The sequence below is a fragment of the Pempheris klunzingeri genome, chromosome 13, assembly GCF_042242105.1.
Source record: "Pempheris klunzingeri isolate RE-2024b chromosome 13, fPemKlu1.hap1, whole genome shotgun sequence".
Classification (NCBI taxonomy): Eukaryota; Metazoa; Chordata; class Actinopteri; order Acropomatiformes; family Pempheridae; genus Pempheris; species Pempheris klunzingeri.
This window is the reverse complement of record NC_092024.1, coordinates 2985044-2999923: the sequence shown is the minus strand read 5'-3', so window position 1 is coordinate 2999923 and position 14880 is coordinate 2985044. Positions and strand designations below refer to the sequence as shown.

The 14880-nt window shown below is 46.8% G+C and overlaps 1 protein-coding gene across 1 annotated transcript; it reads left to right on the top strand.

The window, feature by feature from the left end:
• The first annotated feature begins 1916 nt into the window (after positions 1-1916).
• Positions 1917-13361, top strand: LOC139211898 (cytospin-A). The gene is made up of 12 exons (XM_070842318.1): positions 1917-1970; positions 3555-4175; positions 4384-4436; positions 9494-10008; positions 10312-10408; positions 10543-10609; positions 11510-11570; positions 11744-11840; positions 12554-12670; positions 12759-12818; positions 12935-13174; positions 13245-13361. Exons 1-11 carry the CDS (start codon positions 1931-1933, stop codon positions 13022-13024), a joined length of 1818 nt encoding a protein of 605 aa, XP_070698419.1. The 5' UTR covers positions 1917-1930; the 3' UTR covers positions 13025-13174; positions 13245-13361.
• Positions 13362-14880: the final 1519 nt, after the last annotated feature.

Sequence of the window (14880 nt, the reverse complement as noted above, 5' to 3'; positions counted from 1 at the left end):
TTTTAGTGAATGTACTATTTGTATGATGAGTAGTGTCTAATTAAATCTGCAAGTTATGATTTTCACCTGATCTGTAATACACATTAAGCTATTTTGTGTTTTATCCTAAAGTTTTATGCTTGTGCTACATGTTATTTATAGCCTTACATTTGATTCTTCTGCTGTTCTCTTGTGAATAACTAGACATCTGTTATGTCTATGTTGTTTAATATGGGACTGGTCCCATATTCTCATGTTCAGGTTCAGACTTGTGTTTGGATTTCCTACTAAAATCTGTTTACACAGTTTAATGTTAATGCTCAGTTTTAGTCCGCATGCTTTGCTCTTGTCCTCACCATCTTCGTGTTACCAAGAGCTGGGGGACAGTGAGGTTGATGTGGGAGGGGACAGTCAGGGCAGGAGGGGGTCACATGCTCAACACTTCCCCTTATGACATCATAAAGAGAGCCAAATCTGAACAGCGTGTTTTCACACGTTTACTGAAAGATGGAGCAGGAGAAAAAAAAAAAAAGAGTTTGAGAGTCTTAGAGTCTGAGAGTATCACGGCACACCTGGGACACATTATTTATGTTAAACAGACATCAGTAGGTGCTTTTTGCATAATATATGGGGCCTTCAATCTAGGAGCATAAACACACCACCTTATCTTAAAGCACTCACAAATCTATGCGTGCGGATGTTGCCCTCAAACTGTCAGCATCTTAGAGGCCACATCACCTGTGAGCCGCAGAGGCCAAACACTTTATTAATCTGGTGAAAAGCTGGAAGAGGAGAAGTTCAGGTAGGACTTTTCGGCCTGGAGCTCTCTGGTACAGCAGGTCAGTGGGTCTGCTGCCTGCGTGAAGCCACTTCATCTTAAGTGAAGAGATAAAGGACCAAGAGCCAGCAGCAGCAGCAGCAGCACACACCCCCCACAGGCAACAGGTTCCTCTCACACGGCCTGACTGCGCCCCCCAGCGGACACATCCGGCACGTGTCGGCGCCGTCGGCCAGTCACGTCCCCTTCTTCTCCACTCTTTGTTTGTTTCCAGCACGGATTTACATCAGGTTTTATCTTCTTGTTGAGGTGTTTCCTGCGGCAGAATGCTGTTCGGATCGTAGTCTGTCTTGAGGAGCTGCAGCAGCATGTGTCCATGTGCCCCCCCCCTCCTCTCCTCCTCCCCCTCCCTCCCTCCCTCCCTGCCCTCGGTGACTCTCAGCGGGGCAGTGCGCTCTGCTGAGCAGCGCTGAGAGGCGAAGCGCGGAGGAGAAGAGTTCACCAAAGTCCGAACAAAAGGATCCGGGATTTATTTGTCAGCTTTCAAAGGTTTGTATCCGCTTTCCATCACTCTTCGAAGTGAACGTGTTGAAGTGAGAGGGCGGAAAGTTACGTTACTTTGTTAAACACGTTAGTTCCGCTTCGTGTGAGAAACTTTGGGTTGCGCGTTTGAGCGTAAAAGGCGCCGGAGGAAAGTGATAATCAGCTTCATCTCAGATGTGTTAGCCCACTCGGACTGTTCCCACGGCTCATCTGTCATCTGGTGTGCGGTTTAGTCTCTCTCAGATCATTAAAACCTGACTTTGTTTGTCACACGTGGCCAACTTCTGGCGCGTCCTGCCTCCGCAGCTGATCTCACCCCTGTGACCAAACCTCACTGTCTGAACACCCTGGTTTTACTCTGAACATCCAAAGGAGCGGCCTGACTTCCCCGGAACCTCCATCAGTGCACCTTCAAGTCTGAGGGAATTCATGTTCTGCTCGGAGCTGTAGTCACTGAATTATTTCTCAGCTGGATGACGGTGCATAAGTGCATGACTTCATCCATCACCTTACTGAGTGTGTGTGTGTGTGTGTAGGTCACCCTCTCAGTGCCGCTTTGCTCTGAGCTGAGTGAAAGAGCAACAAGCACCTGCAGGGTCCCATCAGTGGCCCAAACCCCAGAACTGCAGTATGGGCAACTTTTCCAGCAAGGACGGCCATGGACCCACAGGTAGGTCAACACACACACACACTCACAGTCACACACACCACAGCCTGCAACTCCTACTGGTCAGATCACACCCCCTGAGTCTCCTTTGGGTCTGCCTCTGCCTTGTGCCTGCACAGATACCTGGTAGTGTGTGTGTGTGTGTGTGTTGGCCTTATGTTTGTTTGTATGATAGGCTCCATGTAGTAGGAGGAGGAAAAAGAAGAGGAATACGGGAAGAGTGAGGATGCTAGAGCGTGTGTGAAAGTGGGGTGGACAAGGAGATAATCAGGAAATTGAAGGCAACAAAAGGAGAAGCAAGCGGAAAGGCTGTGTGTGTGTGTGTGTGTGTGTGTGTGTGTGTGTGTGTGTGTGTGTGTGTGTGTGTGTGTGTGTGTGTGTGTGTGTGTGTGTGTGTGTGTGTGTGTGTGTGTGTGTGTGTGTGTGTGTGTGTGTGTGTGTGTGTGTGTGTGTGTGTGTGTGTGTGTGTGTGTGCGCGCTGAGCGGCAGCAGGAATCTTGGCAGCCCTCCTGTGTGTTGCTCAGTGAGTGGTCATTCTCCTCGCGTCCCTGTGTGATTTGTTCTGGCCCCACCGGGCCAGCTGTGATGAATCGGCAGAATTCCCTGGCTCAGCACAAGGGCAGCGGATTAATCATAGGAAGCCTAATGCCATCTGACACACACACACGGGCCTCAATGGACGGACGGACACACACACACAATCACACTCTCCCTCTCATTCAGTCAATCTGCCACCCGTGCGCATGGTTGGACGAGCGCATTAAGGTTTGGAATGAAGAAATATAGAGCAGGGGTGGCATGAGAAACTTATTAGACAATCCTGTCATTCTTTCTCAGTGATTTGGCCTGACAGCAGGTGGTGCATACCTTTGCAAATGTTTGACTGCTGCTCTTACATCATTTGAGAAAAAGAAAAACACATTGGCTCTGCTAGCAGCGAGGCTTTTGTCCAAACAAGGAAAAGGAGCAAAGAAAAGGAGACACGATGCCCAGTGGTTCCCATGGCTCCTTCACTTATTATTGGTGGCAGGATGTTATGGGCGAAGAAAACTGAGCCCAACAGTAAAAAATCACTTGTGTTACTGTGTCAAGTTTGGAAATGTATTTGTGGCTCTCTGCTGAAAATGTGTTTGTGTGGGAAACATTTGTCCTGTGTGTGTGTGTGTGTGTGTGTCCCTGAATTGGGAGAATGAGTGTCTCTCAGCATTGTGGATGAGCCGTCCAAGAGGAATGTCTGTATTACAGCATTCATCTGCAGGGGCATGGCCTGGATGCTTGCTGGCTAATGAGAGTCTTGCTGGTCCAGTCACTTCCCTGAATGGTGTTTTCAGTGTCAACATGCCAGACTAGTGACCACTAAACAGTTTTCCTCCTTCACCCTGTCCACAATTCAGCTGTTCTTTCAGTCTGTTTCGTTAAGAGCTCACGTCTTTAAAGTCCTCTTTTGCTCAAAATAAGTTTTGTTGGTGAAGTATGAGACTTCTTGTGTTTCGTAGTTAAACTTTTGAAATGAGAAACGTTTTATAGTCTTAAAACATGTCTTTGCCTTTTTTTATGTCGACTGAGCTCAGTTGTCTTGTCCTCCAGGGGCCCACGGGGATAGTTTCCACACTCCTCCTGCTTCTCCACAGAGCGATGGGCCTCCTGCCATGCCCAGTGTTCCCCTACACCTTCACCCTACCTCACCTCAAACCTCCCCTGGAGTTTCATCTCCACCTCCAGTCCCAGTCCTCACATCCACAGGGAAGAAAGCGCAGTCCAGCACCGGCCCTGCCGCTTCCAGCCCCCCTCCTGAGTGGAGGCCTCATCCGCTGCTCACATCAAATAGCTCCACCATTGGCCCTGGAGTTAGCCCGGTGCACCACAAGCCAGGAAGTAGTGTGGTTAAAGGACAAGCTGCTATGGGGAGGAATGGGGGTCCTCCTACCTCCATCCCTCGGACCCCCGTCTCCCAGGGGAAGCCTGTGGCCATCAGCCCTACGAAGAGCTCCTCTTCTGTGTGCAGCGCCTCACCTGTGGTGGCCAGCTCTGCGGGGCTGAGCTGGAGAGAAGGGGACAGCGGTCAGTCCTCAATGCCCAGTCACGAAGCTGGGAGCAGGGAGGGTGAGGAGCTGGGGGAGCTGCTGGAGGACTGCAGGACCACACTGGGTATCACTGCCAGTCAGGACGGGGCCACAGACACAGCAGGCAAGAGCCACATCTGTCATAGTACTAGTGTTTTAATTTTCAACACATTTCTTCCCTAAATATACTAGATAAATAACACTCAGGCCTGCTTTTAGTTTACACTAAAACTTTTCCCTTCACTGTGGGTCTAACAGTTCCCTGTTTTGACAAGGGCAAAGCCATTTCCTTGACATTTTTTGTATTTGATATGCATGTGATGTCTTCTGACATTTCTGTATCCTTCCCTCAGAGATGCTGAAGCTTCTACTGACAGAATTGAGGAGTCTGAAGAGCACTTTGCAGGTGAGATGTGCCGACGAGGTTGTTAGTTTTTTATGTATATTTTGGATTGGAGATTGGATATATTTTTTTCTTTCCGCTGGAGACATTAAAAGTTAGCCAACAACAAACGTCAAGGATCAAATCTATTTCAATTCCAGTCACCAGCCAGTAAAACGGATGGTCGCCTGCTAAAAATGAATGAATAGCTATGATTTTTGAGAGTGGAAACATGATGGGTGATATGTGAAAGTGGAAAGTTTGGCAGACATAGGAATGGTAACCAAGAAGTGGGGGGGTTTAGCTAACGGCCAATCAGGGACGGCATCGACCAAGGTTGTGCTCCTTTCAAAGTCTCTCCCACTAAAATGTACCTTTATTGATATTTCTCTGTCACACGTTGAAAAAACCCTGTTTTTTTGCTAACACACTTAAAAGACTAAATATAGTCATGTAAACAGGAAGTCACACACACACACAGACACACACACACTCCAATTATACATGAGTTAGAATAGTGCTTGTGACCTCTCATCCAGGAGATAACACCACACACACACACACACACACACACCCCCACTATCACAATAGTCCTTGGAGTGGCCCCGCTGGGAGCTGCAGCTCCACTAATTGAGGTCTTCCTGTCCTCTGCCTCTCCTGAGAGGCCCGGAAAAGAGGGAAATGGTGGAGATCATCTTCTGTCCGTGTTTCTTGTGGCTCCTACTTGTGGAGCTGATCAGAGGGGAAGGGGAGGTGTGTGAGCAGGACACCTGTTGCCTTCATTGGTCCAGATTTTATTTTGAAAAGAAAAAAGTAAAGCTTCCTTCACACACATTTCTCACTCCTCCTTTGACCCCGGCTGAAGCTCGTCCGGTAGGGACCCACCTGCTAGTTTGGACTGACCCATCATGAGGTTCCAACAGAGCTGAATAAACCGAACACAATGGATACAAATTCTGCAAGCATTCTTCTGTCCTATTGCTCAGGCGTTCCATGCTCTTATGAGGATGGTGATATGCTGCGGTAATTTCCTGTTGGTCGCTCGTTCCAATTCCTGACCCTCCCTTATGAGGATTGTAGCCAGAGGCTCCCAGCTTCATCTAGATCTGCCACAGATTACAACAGCTGGAATATGACCTACAGTATGCAGCCCCATGTCTCTCCCCCTCCTTCCCTCCCTCTGTGACTTACCCAAAGTCGATTCCTCTCTTATTTTGCCATATATTTGACTATATTTGAGTATATATGTACTCCTGCTTTTCTACCCCACACTTCCTTTGTGTCACCTCTTTCTCCACTTGATATTCAACCCCTGCTCCCTCCCGCCTTTGCTTCCTCTCTCCTCCACTCTCCCACATCTCTGTAAGGGACCTGGAAATCTAAGCTTTCTGCAGGCCAGCTAAACCTCAGAGAGACTGTGGTGCAGCACTGAGAGGTAGCCGTGTATTAGAAGTCTGGGCAATCCAACACTGTGTTTACACGGGCCCTCGGTAGGGCAGTAGAAGTTAGCAGAGCTCGACTTTATGAACCCTGTCAGTGTGTCCGCTGTCCTGGGAGCCTTTTTGTGGAGAGCCGGAGAAGGGGAGTGAAGTGCGGAGGAGGGGGTTCACATTCGGCTGTTCGGGAGACAGAACTTGTTTTGTTTTGTTCTGTGTGGCGAGCTGGGGGGTGGGGGGAGTGTGTGGGCCGGAGCACGCAGTGGCTGACTGGCCACGTGTTTTTGTGCTGCACGTGAGACAGAAGACTCTCAAACGCGTACAGATGCGATGGAAGTCGTGGCGGGTGCGTTTGGTTTTGGCTTTGTAGGGGAAGCCTCCCTCCTCCCCCCTCCCTCCTCTCTCGCTGTGCCTCTCTGCCTTTCCTTCATTCCCTCATTCCTCCTCCATCAGAGAGCTGACCGCTCCTCCCTGAACGCAAGAACTCAAAACAATTACCCTCCAACTTTTCTTTTCTTTTTTTTCTTTTTGCAGTGCTCCTCTCTGCCTCATCCCTCCTCTCCCCACCCCTCCCCTCTCGCTTCCCCACCTCCTCGTTTGTTCTTTCACTTTTCATCAGACCCCAAGTTGCTTCAGCTTTTTTTTCTTTAGCTCTGACCTCTTGTTTTTCTGACCTTTTTTTCCATGTAATTTAAGTAGCCATTATTCTTCCAGGCACCTTCTGTCTGCTGCACTTCTCCTTCACGCCTCTTCATCTGTCTTCATCCTTTCGTTCCCATATGTCTTTTCTGTCTAACCACAGTCATAATGCATTTTCAGTGGACTTTAGTTAAACTGAATTCTGAAGACAGACACATGATTAACCAATGTGCAGCGAACTACTAAGGATATTATTCCGACGCACCATCTGTATGTGCTTATGTGCACCACCAGTCTTCAATTGTCCTAACCAACAAAAATGAAAACACTCCATTCAGAGGGAGGGGTGGGGGTGGTGGCTGGTCAGATTTGTGTTCCCTTCTGGAGACTTCTTTGGAATCAGTTCCAGGTGAATGCTGCTGGAGATTTCCAGGCCTTATCTCCAGGTTCCCTCCTTTCTCCTCGCTACGCTGCTCCAGCTACCTGGAGTCAAAAAAAAGCCCATTTCTGGAGGCCACGGAGGCTGTTCACATGTAGAGTGAAGATTTAGGGTGTTTGGGAGGCTTTGAGGAGGGGGCGTGTGTGCTGGCAGTGTCAAAATTGCGGCGCAAACTAAATGGCAGTGACCTGGAAGCCTTTTCTTTAACGTCTGTGGACATTTAGACGTGCAGCTTGGCTCGGCTCTGCCAAGCTTATTTTCACGTGCCAATTGGGGGGGGGGGGGATTTGGCCATTCTGTACGTGTGTGTGTGACTGCTGGGGAGGGAGCGAAATGTCCCTTAATAGGCGTAACGGCGTATTCAACCCCTTTTTTGAATACACACCACAGACTGTGGAAAGCTGGAGAGAGGAGCCATGATGGTGTAGGGATGCTTCCCAGAGTGGGTATTAGAAAGACTGGGTGTGGAGGTGAACTAGGGACAGATGGTTGGAACACACACACACACACACACACACACACACACACACACACAAGCTCTCTCCAAAGTGTGCTGGACCCCTTCCAGGAATTGTCAGGAACTCAGATGTGCATCAAGAGTATAGACAAGTGTGTGTTTGTGAATGCTGGATACCACATCTGGTCTTGCAGTGGGGCACTAGGTCAGCTCTTGAGGGAGCACAGCTTGTGTGTGTGTGTGTGTGTGTGTGTGTGTGTGTGTGTGTGTGTGTGTGTGTGTGTGTGTGTGTGTGTGTCTTAAGACTGACTGACAGTCCACACCCTTATCTCAGTGTGAACTGAGTAGCGCCCCTTCCTGTTTCCTCAAACAGACATGCTCCAGTTGGAGTGTCCACATCCAGATAACAAAGGCCTTGTGAAGACACATCTTTCAAGTCCAGATGGGTGTTTTCGCATTATTTTTCATGAGGACACTTATTAGAACTTTTTCACTTCTACCTCTATCCTAAGATCCTAGAGTTTGCTCCGACCGACCCAGGATGTCTTGATGTGTGTGAGAAAACGTATCGATGTGGTTAAGTGGTGAGTTTAAAGAATAAAAAAAGGTGTGTGTGGGAGAAAAGAAGGGAATATGATATGTGTATGTGTGTGTATCCAGTGTAATCAGGCCCAGCTGTGGTCTTGAGTCACTGGTCAGAGGAGGGAAGGACTTGGCTCAGATATCGCCGCCTCCTCTTTCCCCACATCTCCATCCATTCTTCATCTAATTACCAACCCTCCCAAAGCCTCCACTCCTCAGCATTCCCTCACATCCCTCTGGCTTACATTGCTCCGCACTCGGTGTTAAATCTGTGCATGATTTCAACCACTTTTATTGTCCCTCCTCCCTCCTTTTCTTTCTCCTTCATTCCCTCTCTCCTTTTTATGCTTTTATGCTGATTGCTTAACATTTTTTAGTATTGCTTATCATCCGGCTTCATCAGCGTGTCTCTTGATGTTTGTGCATGTCCAAAGCTATGATACTCTTGAAGAATGAAAGCTGGAAACTCTTTCTTCATCGCTCACCCTTTTAAAGGTATGAGTCTGCGTCAGAGGGAGATTTTCATCCAACCCTGCCGCTAACGTCTAACAAGACTCTCGTATTGAGATGTATCCACAGAGCTGGTGACACAGAGGGCAGTTTCACAATGCTCCCCAAGTGTTGCCTAAATCAGTTTTCCTCCGCTTGTGTTGTTAGGGTTTCTTTTTTTCCTCTAAACATGGAGCACATAGTCTTGTTTGGTTGATTTTAGATGACATGAGTAGAGCACTCTGAGCAAAACCTTTTGGCTCACGATTCAGTTACGCCTCATTAGAGATGACTTGCCAGCTCCACTCCTCTCTGCTTGCTGAGGCTTGCTGCTCAGTTCAGTTCAACTTGTATAGTCTCCTAATGAGGGTCGAATGGATATTTGATTGTTCATCTGACGACACGCATCATCAGCATTGTCTGCTGAGGGTTCTGCTTTGGTAGTCGTTGCCAGTTTGGGTTTGAAAATGGAAATTTGAATCTAACCTTTTTGATGCTTTGTGCTGAGTTATTGTAGAAGATGATTTGCAGTAGAATTAATGCTCGTCGAGTTATAGTCTGACAAACACAAGCACAGGATATCATCGATCTGGCCCCAGAAGTAAATTCAGATAGGAAAAAATGTCTTTCTAATAGTGTCTTTGTAATAATAATCCTTTTTAACCTTTCACGTAGCGCGATCACCAGGTCAAAAGTTTAATTTATCCAATAAATTAAAATGAAAACCAAATGACATTCCCTGACCTCGTATATGGGTAACAAAGAAAGGCCAGGAAGTGTCATTTGACTTAACAAATGGCTTCAATTAAATATTGTGCTAAGTGCTGTTTGTGGGACTTCAGGGACGCTTTGAAATGAAAGAACGTTCAGAAAGACGGATTTCTGGAAGACCACATCTGATGATGTGTCGAGGCTAACTGTGTGCTATGCCACCATCTACCTTTTCTTGAAAGAAGGACTCAGATACCAGCCTGTGGTTTATATAAAGCACCGCCAGCCAGTGTTCCTCTCATAAACACCTCTCCTGTTTCCCCTCCAGACAGAGCGTGGGGAATGGCTGCAGTTCCAGGCTGACCTCCAGGTGGCGGTGTCTGTGGCAGACCGCCTGAGAGCCGAGGCAGAGGAAGAGCTGACTGCTCTCCGAACTGCACACCGGGATGTTGAGAGGGAGCTTGCTGCTGCCCAGCAGAGACTGAAGGAGGCTGATCTGCAGCTGGTCACCATGAGAGGAGAGTTAAAGGAGAGCAGGCAGAGGCTGGCGACTCTCAGCCAGGCCCCATGTCAGGAACCAGAGAGGCCCAATGCAGAGCCAGCCATCCTCTCTGAAAGCAAAGAAGGGACCCCCAGGGGCAGGGAGAGGGGGCTGCACATGTTGGGACGAGAAGGAGTGGAAAGCAGGGGTGAATTGGCGAAAACCGTTGCAAGCAAGGAGGCCAGAACAGACTGTAAAGGTGTGACTACACGATACCTGAGAAATGTGACCAATGAGGATAGGAATGGAGATGAGGTGCGGTCCAGCGACACACAAAGGACGGTAACCACAGAGAGGTCAAGGTGAGATAAACAGTCTATACAAGAACACGTTGTATTCCTGGAACACAGTACTTAAGCATCATTTTGTGTAGGTGGTACTAAAGATATTTAAAAACACAGCCCCTCTTTTGAGTCACAGCAGTAACAAATGGATGACAATTGCCAAATGTGGTCAGGATTGGTTTGTTTGTGAATGTGTGGCACTCAGCCCACCGGCCCTCAGGGGGTCACTTGAGGACGGCCAAGTGGAAGAGCCGTCCTAGAAAAACCGCCTTCACGAACCGTTTGTGTCTGTTGTCTTAGCTATGTGTTGTAATGTTACAGAAGCCTGTCGAGATTACCTGCCTCTTCAGACTCCCCCGCCGTGCAGAACGGTACCTCCCAGTCCAGTACTGCCTCAACTCTTGGACCTACAAACAAGGTGTGATCCCTCATCTTGAGTGAGATCCTTCTTTAGAGTTTTATTGTCGGCTGGGAATGCTGCATGCACCATGGTCTGCTGTTAATGTTATGACTCTGAACTAATTTGAATGTGAATCTTTGTTTCTTTTGAAGAACTTGGGGCAAGTAAGAGGCAGAAGAAGTCTGGACTGGCAAGACAGCAGGTCTAGCACTGACACAGGTGTGTGTGTGTGTGTGTGTGTGTGTGTGTGTGTGTGTGTGTGTGTGTGTGTGTGTGTGTGTGTGTGTGTGTGTGTGTGTGTGTGTGTGTGTGTGTGTGTGTGTGTGTGTGTGTGTGTGTGTGTGTGTGTGTGTGTGTGTGTGTGTGTGTGTGTGTGTGTGTGTGTGTGTGTGTGTGTGTGTGTGTGTGTGTGTCTCTTTTAGTACAAAATGACTGTGTACAATGTGTATACACATATAATATTTCACTTTATCTTAAAACCTATTAAAGGTACCCCGTGGAGCTTTTGACCACTAGCAGTGCTGTGGAGCAATGCTTTTACAAGTGGGTGTCTGTTTAGTTTGCACTGTACATGTGTATAGTAATCATAATCACTGGAGGTAGTAACACATCACTTAGTGTGAAGAAGACTGCGAGCAATGGTAATGAATGTAAACAATGTAGGATTTGAAATACTGAAATAATCAACTATATAAATACTTATATTCATCATGTTTGTTAGACCTCAAGGATACACACAATGCATTTTGGTTTAAAAAAACCACTGTCAACAAAACTTTTGTCTGTGCACAAGAAAACTCCACAGGACACCTTTTTTAAAAGCCGCACTGATCAGCGCTCAGATCACTATGTGAGATGTGAAAAAGCGAACTTTGTAGGTAATTATCATCCAACTCTGCAGGTCCCCACAGCCCTCCAGTACATTCTAATGGCTTTCAGTGCATTGCTTTGGTTTTACAGCCCACAACTTCATTGTTGGCACCGCTCTTATACATCGTTTCCAGCAGCAGCAGCAGCTGGACGGCTGTTTTCAGCTTAAAAGCTCAGATAATCCAAAGTATATGCTACTTTCTCAGCATCAAACAGCAGACACAAACGTATGGTTGCATGTCTTTACAGGAAAACGTGAGGAGTCTCTAAACAAGTACAACTCTTCCCTCACTGAGTTGCCTCCTATCAAGTGAGTCCACACACACTCAAACACTGACAAACCGTCGTGTCCAACCTGATTACGACATCCTGTGTAAACCCAATTACTCGTTTTGACCCAAGCACGTTTGTCTGGTGAACTCATAAAGCTCAACATTGGGGCCAAAACACGTCTCTTACTTGAGTGTGTCTTCTTGTTGTCAGGTCCCAGGACAGTTTCAACCTGCTGCTGCGTCGCCATGGAGGCTCGAAGAGAAACTCGCTGCTCCGCTGGTGTCAGAGCCGAACGCAAGGCTACAAGGTGACTTGGATATGATTTAGTTTCTAAGCCTTTCTTAAAGGCGCATTAAGTGATAATGGATGTACATTTTGCTCTGCTCTTAAAAGGCTAAACCCCAAAACCCCAAAGTATAATATAATGGATGAAACTGAATAGTATTTTCCAAGCAACAGCTGATGTTGCCGATAATATTTGTCAGCCTTAACTTAGTGTCCAGTGTCCTGGATTCATCGTCCTACTAGAATAGATTTAAATGGTTTAATGTTCAAAACACTAGACTTGGCTGCTGCTGCAGTTTTCAGTCTGCACGCTCCGTTTTAGAGCCGAGTAGGCTGCATGCTTCGCTCTTGCTTTCGACATCTTCATGTTACCTGGAGCTGGTGTTAAAATGAGGTTGATACAGTAGGTTTTCAGTGGACGGGGACAGTCGACCTGCCGAAGGGGTTGGAGGAGGTCACGTGACCTTCAGATCCCCTGTAGCATCACAAAGCCAGCCTAATATATGTACATGTGTTTTCGCCCACAATTGCTGAAGATGGAGCAGGAGAAACGGAGGGAGGATGGCCTTTTGGAGGTTCTCTGGGACACTGGGGACACATTTATGCTGAAAAGAAGATTAAAAAAGTGCATTTTGCATATTATGGGACTGTTAAGGGTTCATGTAAACCACGAGAGTGTGAAGTGAGTCAGTCAGAGCAATCAGTCCCTCACTAATCTTTTCTGTGTTTTGGCAGAGTATCGACATCACCAACTTCAGCAGCAGCTGGGCCGATGGTCTCGCCTTCTGCGCTGTGTACCACACCTACCTCCCCTCGCACATCCCTTACAGCACTCTTAGCCCAGAGAGCAAGGTAGGAGCCGTGCTCGTGGCCTGTGTGTAATGCATCGCACCAAGTGATTCATGGTGTTCATCTTATCAATCCGTCCGTTTGTTTGCAGAGGGAGAATCTCAGCCTGGCATTCAAAACAGGAGAGACTGTTGGGATTACACAAACTCTGGTATGCTTTGGCGCCTTTTATGAATAACACAAATCATTTTAAAGCCATATTGACTTTATGACAGACGAAAGGTGATTTCATGGCTTATAAACTTATATGAAATCTTGGTTCCACAGACCGTAGAGGAGATGCTGCGAGCAGGCGGTCCTGACTGGCAGAGGGTCCTGAGCTACGTGGAGAGCATCTACCGTCACTTTGAGATGTGACTGCTGGAGGTACTGACAGACACTGGTGCCATAGTGGATCCTTAAGGGCTCTTCAGAGGAAACAATATAAGCTGTTTATGACGAAGGCTCCCTGATTACTACACTATACTTTGTCGGGCGTCTCGAAACTGGAGAAATTAATATTCTGCTGTTAGCAAAAAGTTCAAAGCTACAATTTGCAACTTCATCAGAGTGATCTGCTGCCTGCATTAACATGCAGGATGTCTTCGAAACAACAATGACAGAAAGCCAGAACCAAAGGATGTAATCATGCGTGAACATCGGTTTTGCATACTTGTTTCTGGCGACTTTGTAACTTCTTTGTGACTTTCCAGATGCTCAGGCAAGAAAAAGAGTGTGTTAGTTGTTAGTGCATTGCTCATACATACTACTCCTACAGTATTGACTCATAAGCACACATAAGTGTTATGCCAAAACAAAAAAAATACATTGGAAATTTTAATTTCCTGCTGTCGCTGCAAGATTAGCTTTCTGTCGTACGAAAATGTCCTTTGACCAGGTCGACGTTACAGAAGCAAAGAGGTGCCAAGTGCTTTTTTTTTTTTTTATGTATTCATATAACTTTCATATACTTAATCAGCTGACACGTTACCTACAGCTCAGCTCAGACACAGTGAGAGAAGACGGCTTGGAAAGGATTAACGACACAAAACCATTTAATACAGAAAAACATTGTAGCTTTCAAAACAAAGACGACCGTTGACCACCACAGACCTTCTGAACGTCTGGATCTTCGGTGTATGTGCAGGTAGAGTTGCTGTAAATGTCTCCACACTGATACTTCACTGGCAAAAAGTACTGTATTACACCATGTCCTTCACAAATCTGTAAGCAGTCCTTAAACTGCACCTTGTTGTATCTGCCAATATGTTTTGCCTTTTAACCTTGTCTGCGATGCTCTGCATCACTTTTTTTTGCCCTGGACCTTTTAGCACTCTGTAAATATGCACTTTTGTCAGCACTTTGTTTGTGTAAGAATGTAATAATGTACAGCGCAGTCTTCGAAGGGCTCGGCAGGCGTTCAGTGGCAAAGCTGCAGACCCGTCGGAAGATTTGTCAAGTTTAGATTTCTTTGAAAAAAACCCATTGATTGCTTGTCAGCGATCAAAATCTAAAGAGTGCCTCTATTTCATCACTAGTGTGCCAGTGGCGTTCAGGTGCTTAGGGATGTGCATCACAGGAGTGACTCGCAGCAAAAGCAAATACAAGCTCACACAAGTTTGTACATCCGGTTGCAACATGACCTCACGTCACACCTGCGTCCTCGCAGATGCACGAGCACACCGTCACGTTAGACCAGCACTGAGAAACTAAATAACCTGTTGTGTTTCAACAAGTTTAAAGCCGAGTTTACTGCCAAAGTTGTACGTGCCAATTATTCTTTTTTCTTTTTGTGTCAGTAGACCATTGTACAACATGTTAATATGTAAAATTGTACCAAAGAAATAAAATGTTAATATGAAGCAGATTATACTATGTGGGTATTGTGTAACCCAGTGACTTTAAAAACGGTACATTCAACGCTACAATGAAAAGACTGAACAGAGAGAATCCATTATTGGGGTTTTTTGCCAAGTAAAGTGTCCTCATCTCTTCCGGTTCTCCAAGGCCCTTAGATGGGTTGGCAGCAGCTCAGCTGTGGAGTGTTAGCCTGGACTCTACTCCCTCCTGCTGGTCGAGAAGAGTTCACACAGGCTTTCTCTGTCTTTGTGTCATCGTGTTCCTCAGTGAAAGTTTTAATTACTGCTCAGAGGTTCAAACACTGTCCCCCAAAGTCAGCACGTCTCCTCCCTGCTGCTGTTTTTACTGCTCTTTGTGTGCCCTATATTTTACTG

Coding starts and splice junctions, on each gene's coding strand:
- LOC139211898 (XM_070842318.1), top strand. CDS start 1,931: ATGGGCAACTTTTCCAGCAAGGACGGCCATGGACCCACAG. Junction 4,437..9,493: donor GTCTGAAGAGCACTTTGCAG/GTGAGATGTGCC, acceptor TTTCCCCTCCAG/ACAGAGCGTGGGGAATGGCT. Junction 10,409..10,542: donor CTCTTGGACCTACAAACAAG/GTGTGATCCCTC, acceptor TTTCTTTTGAAG/AACTTGGGGCAAGTAAGAGG.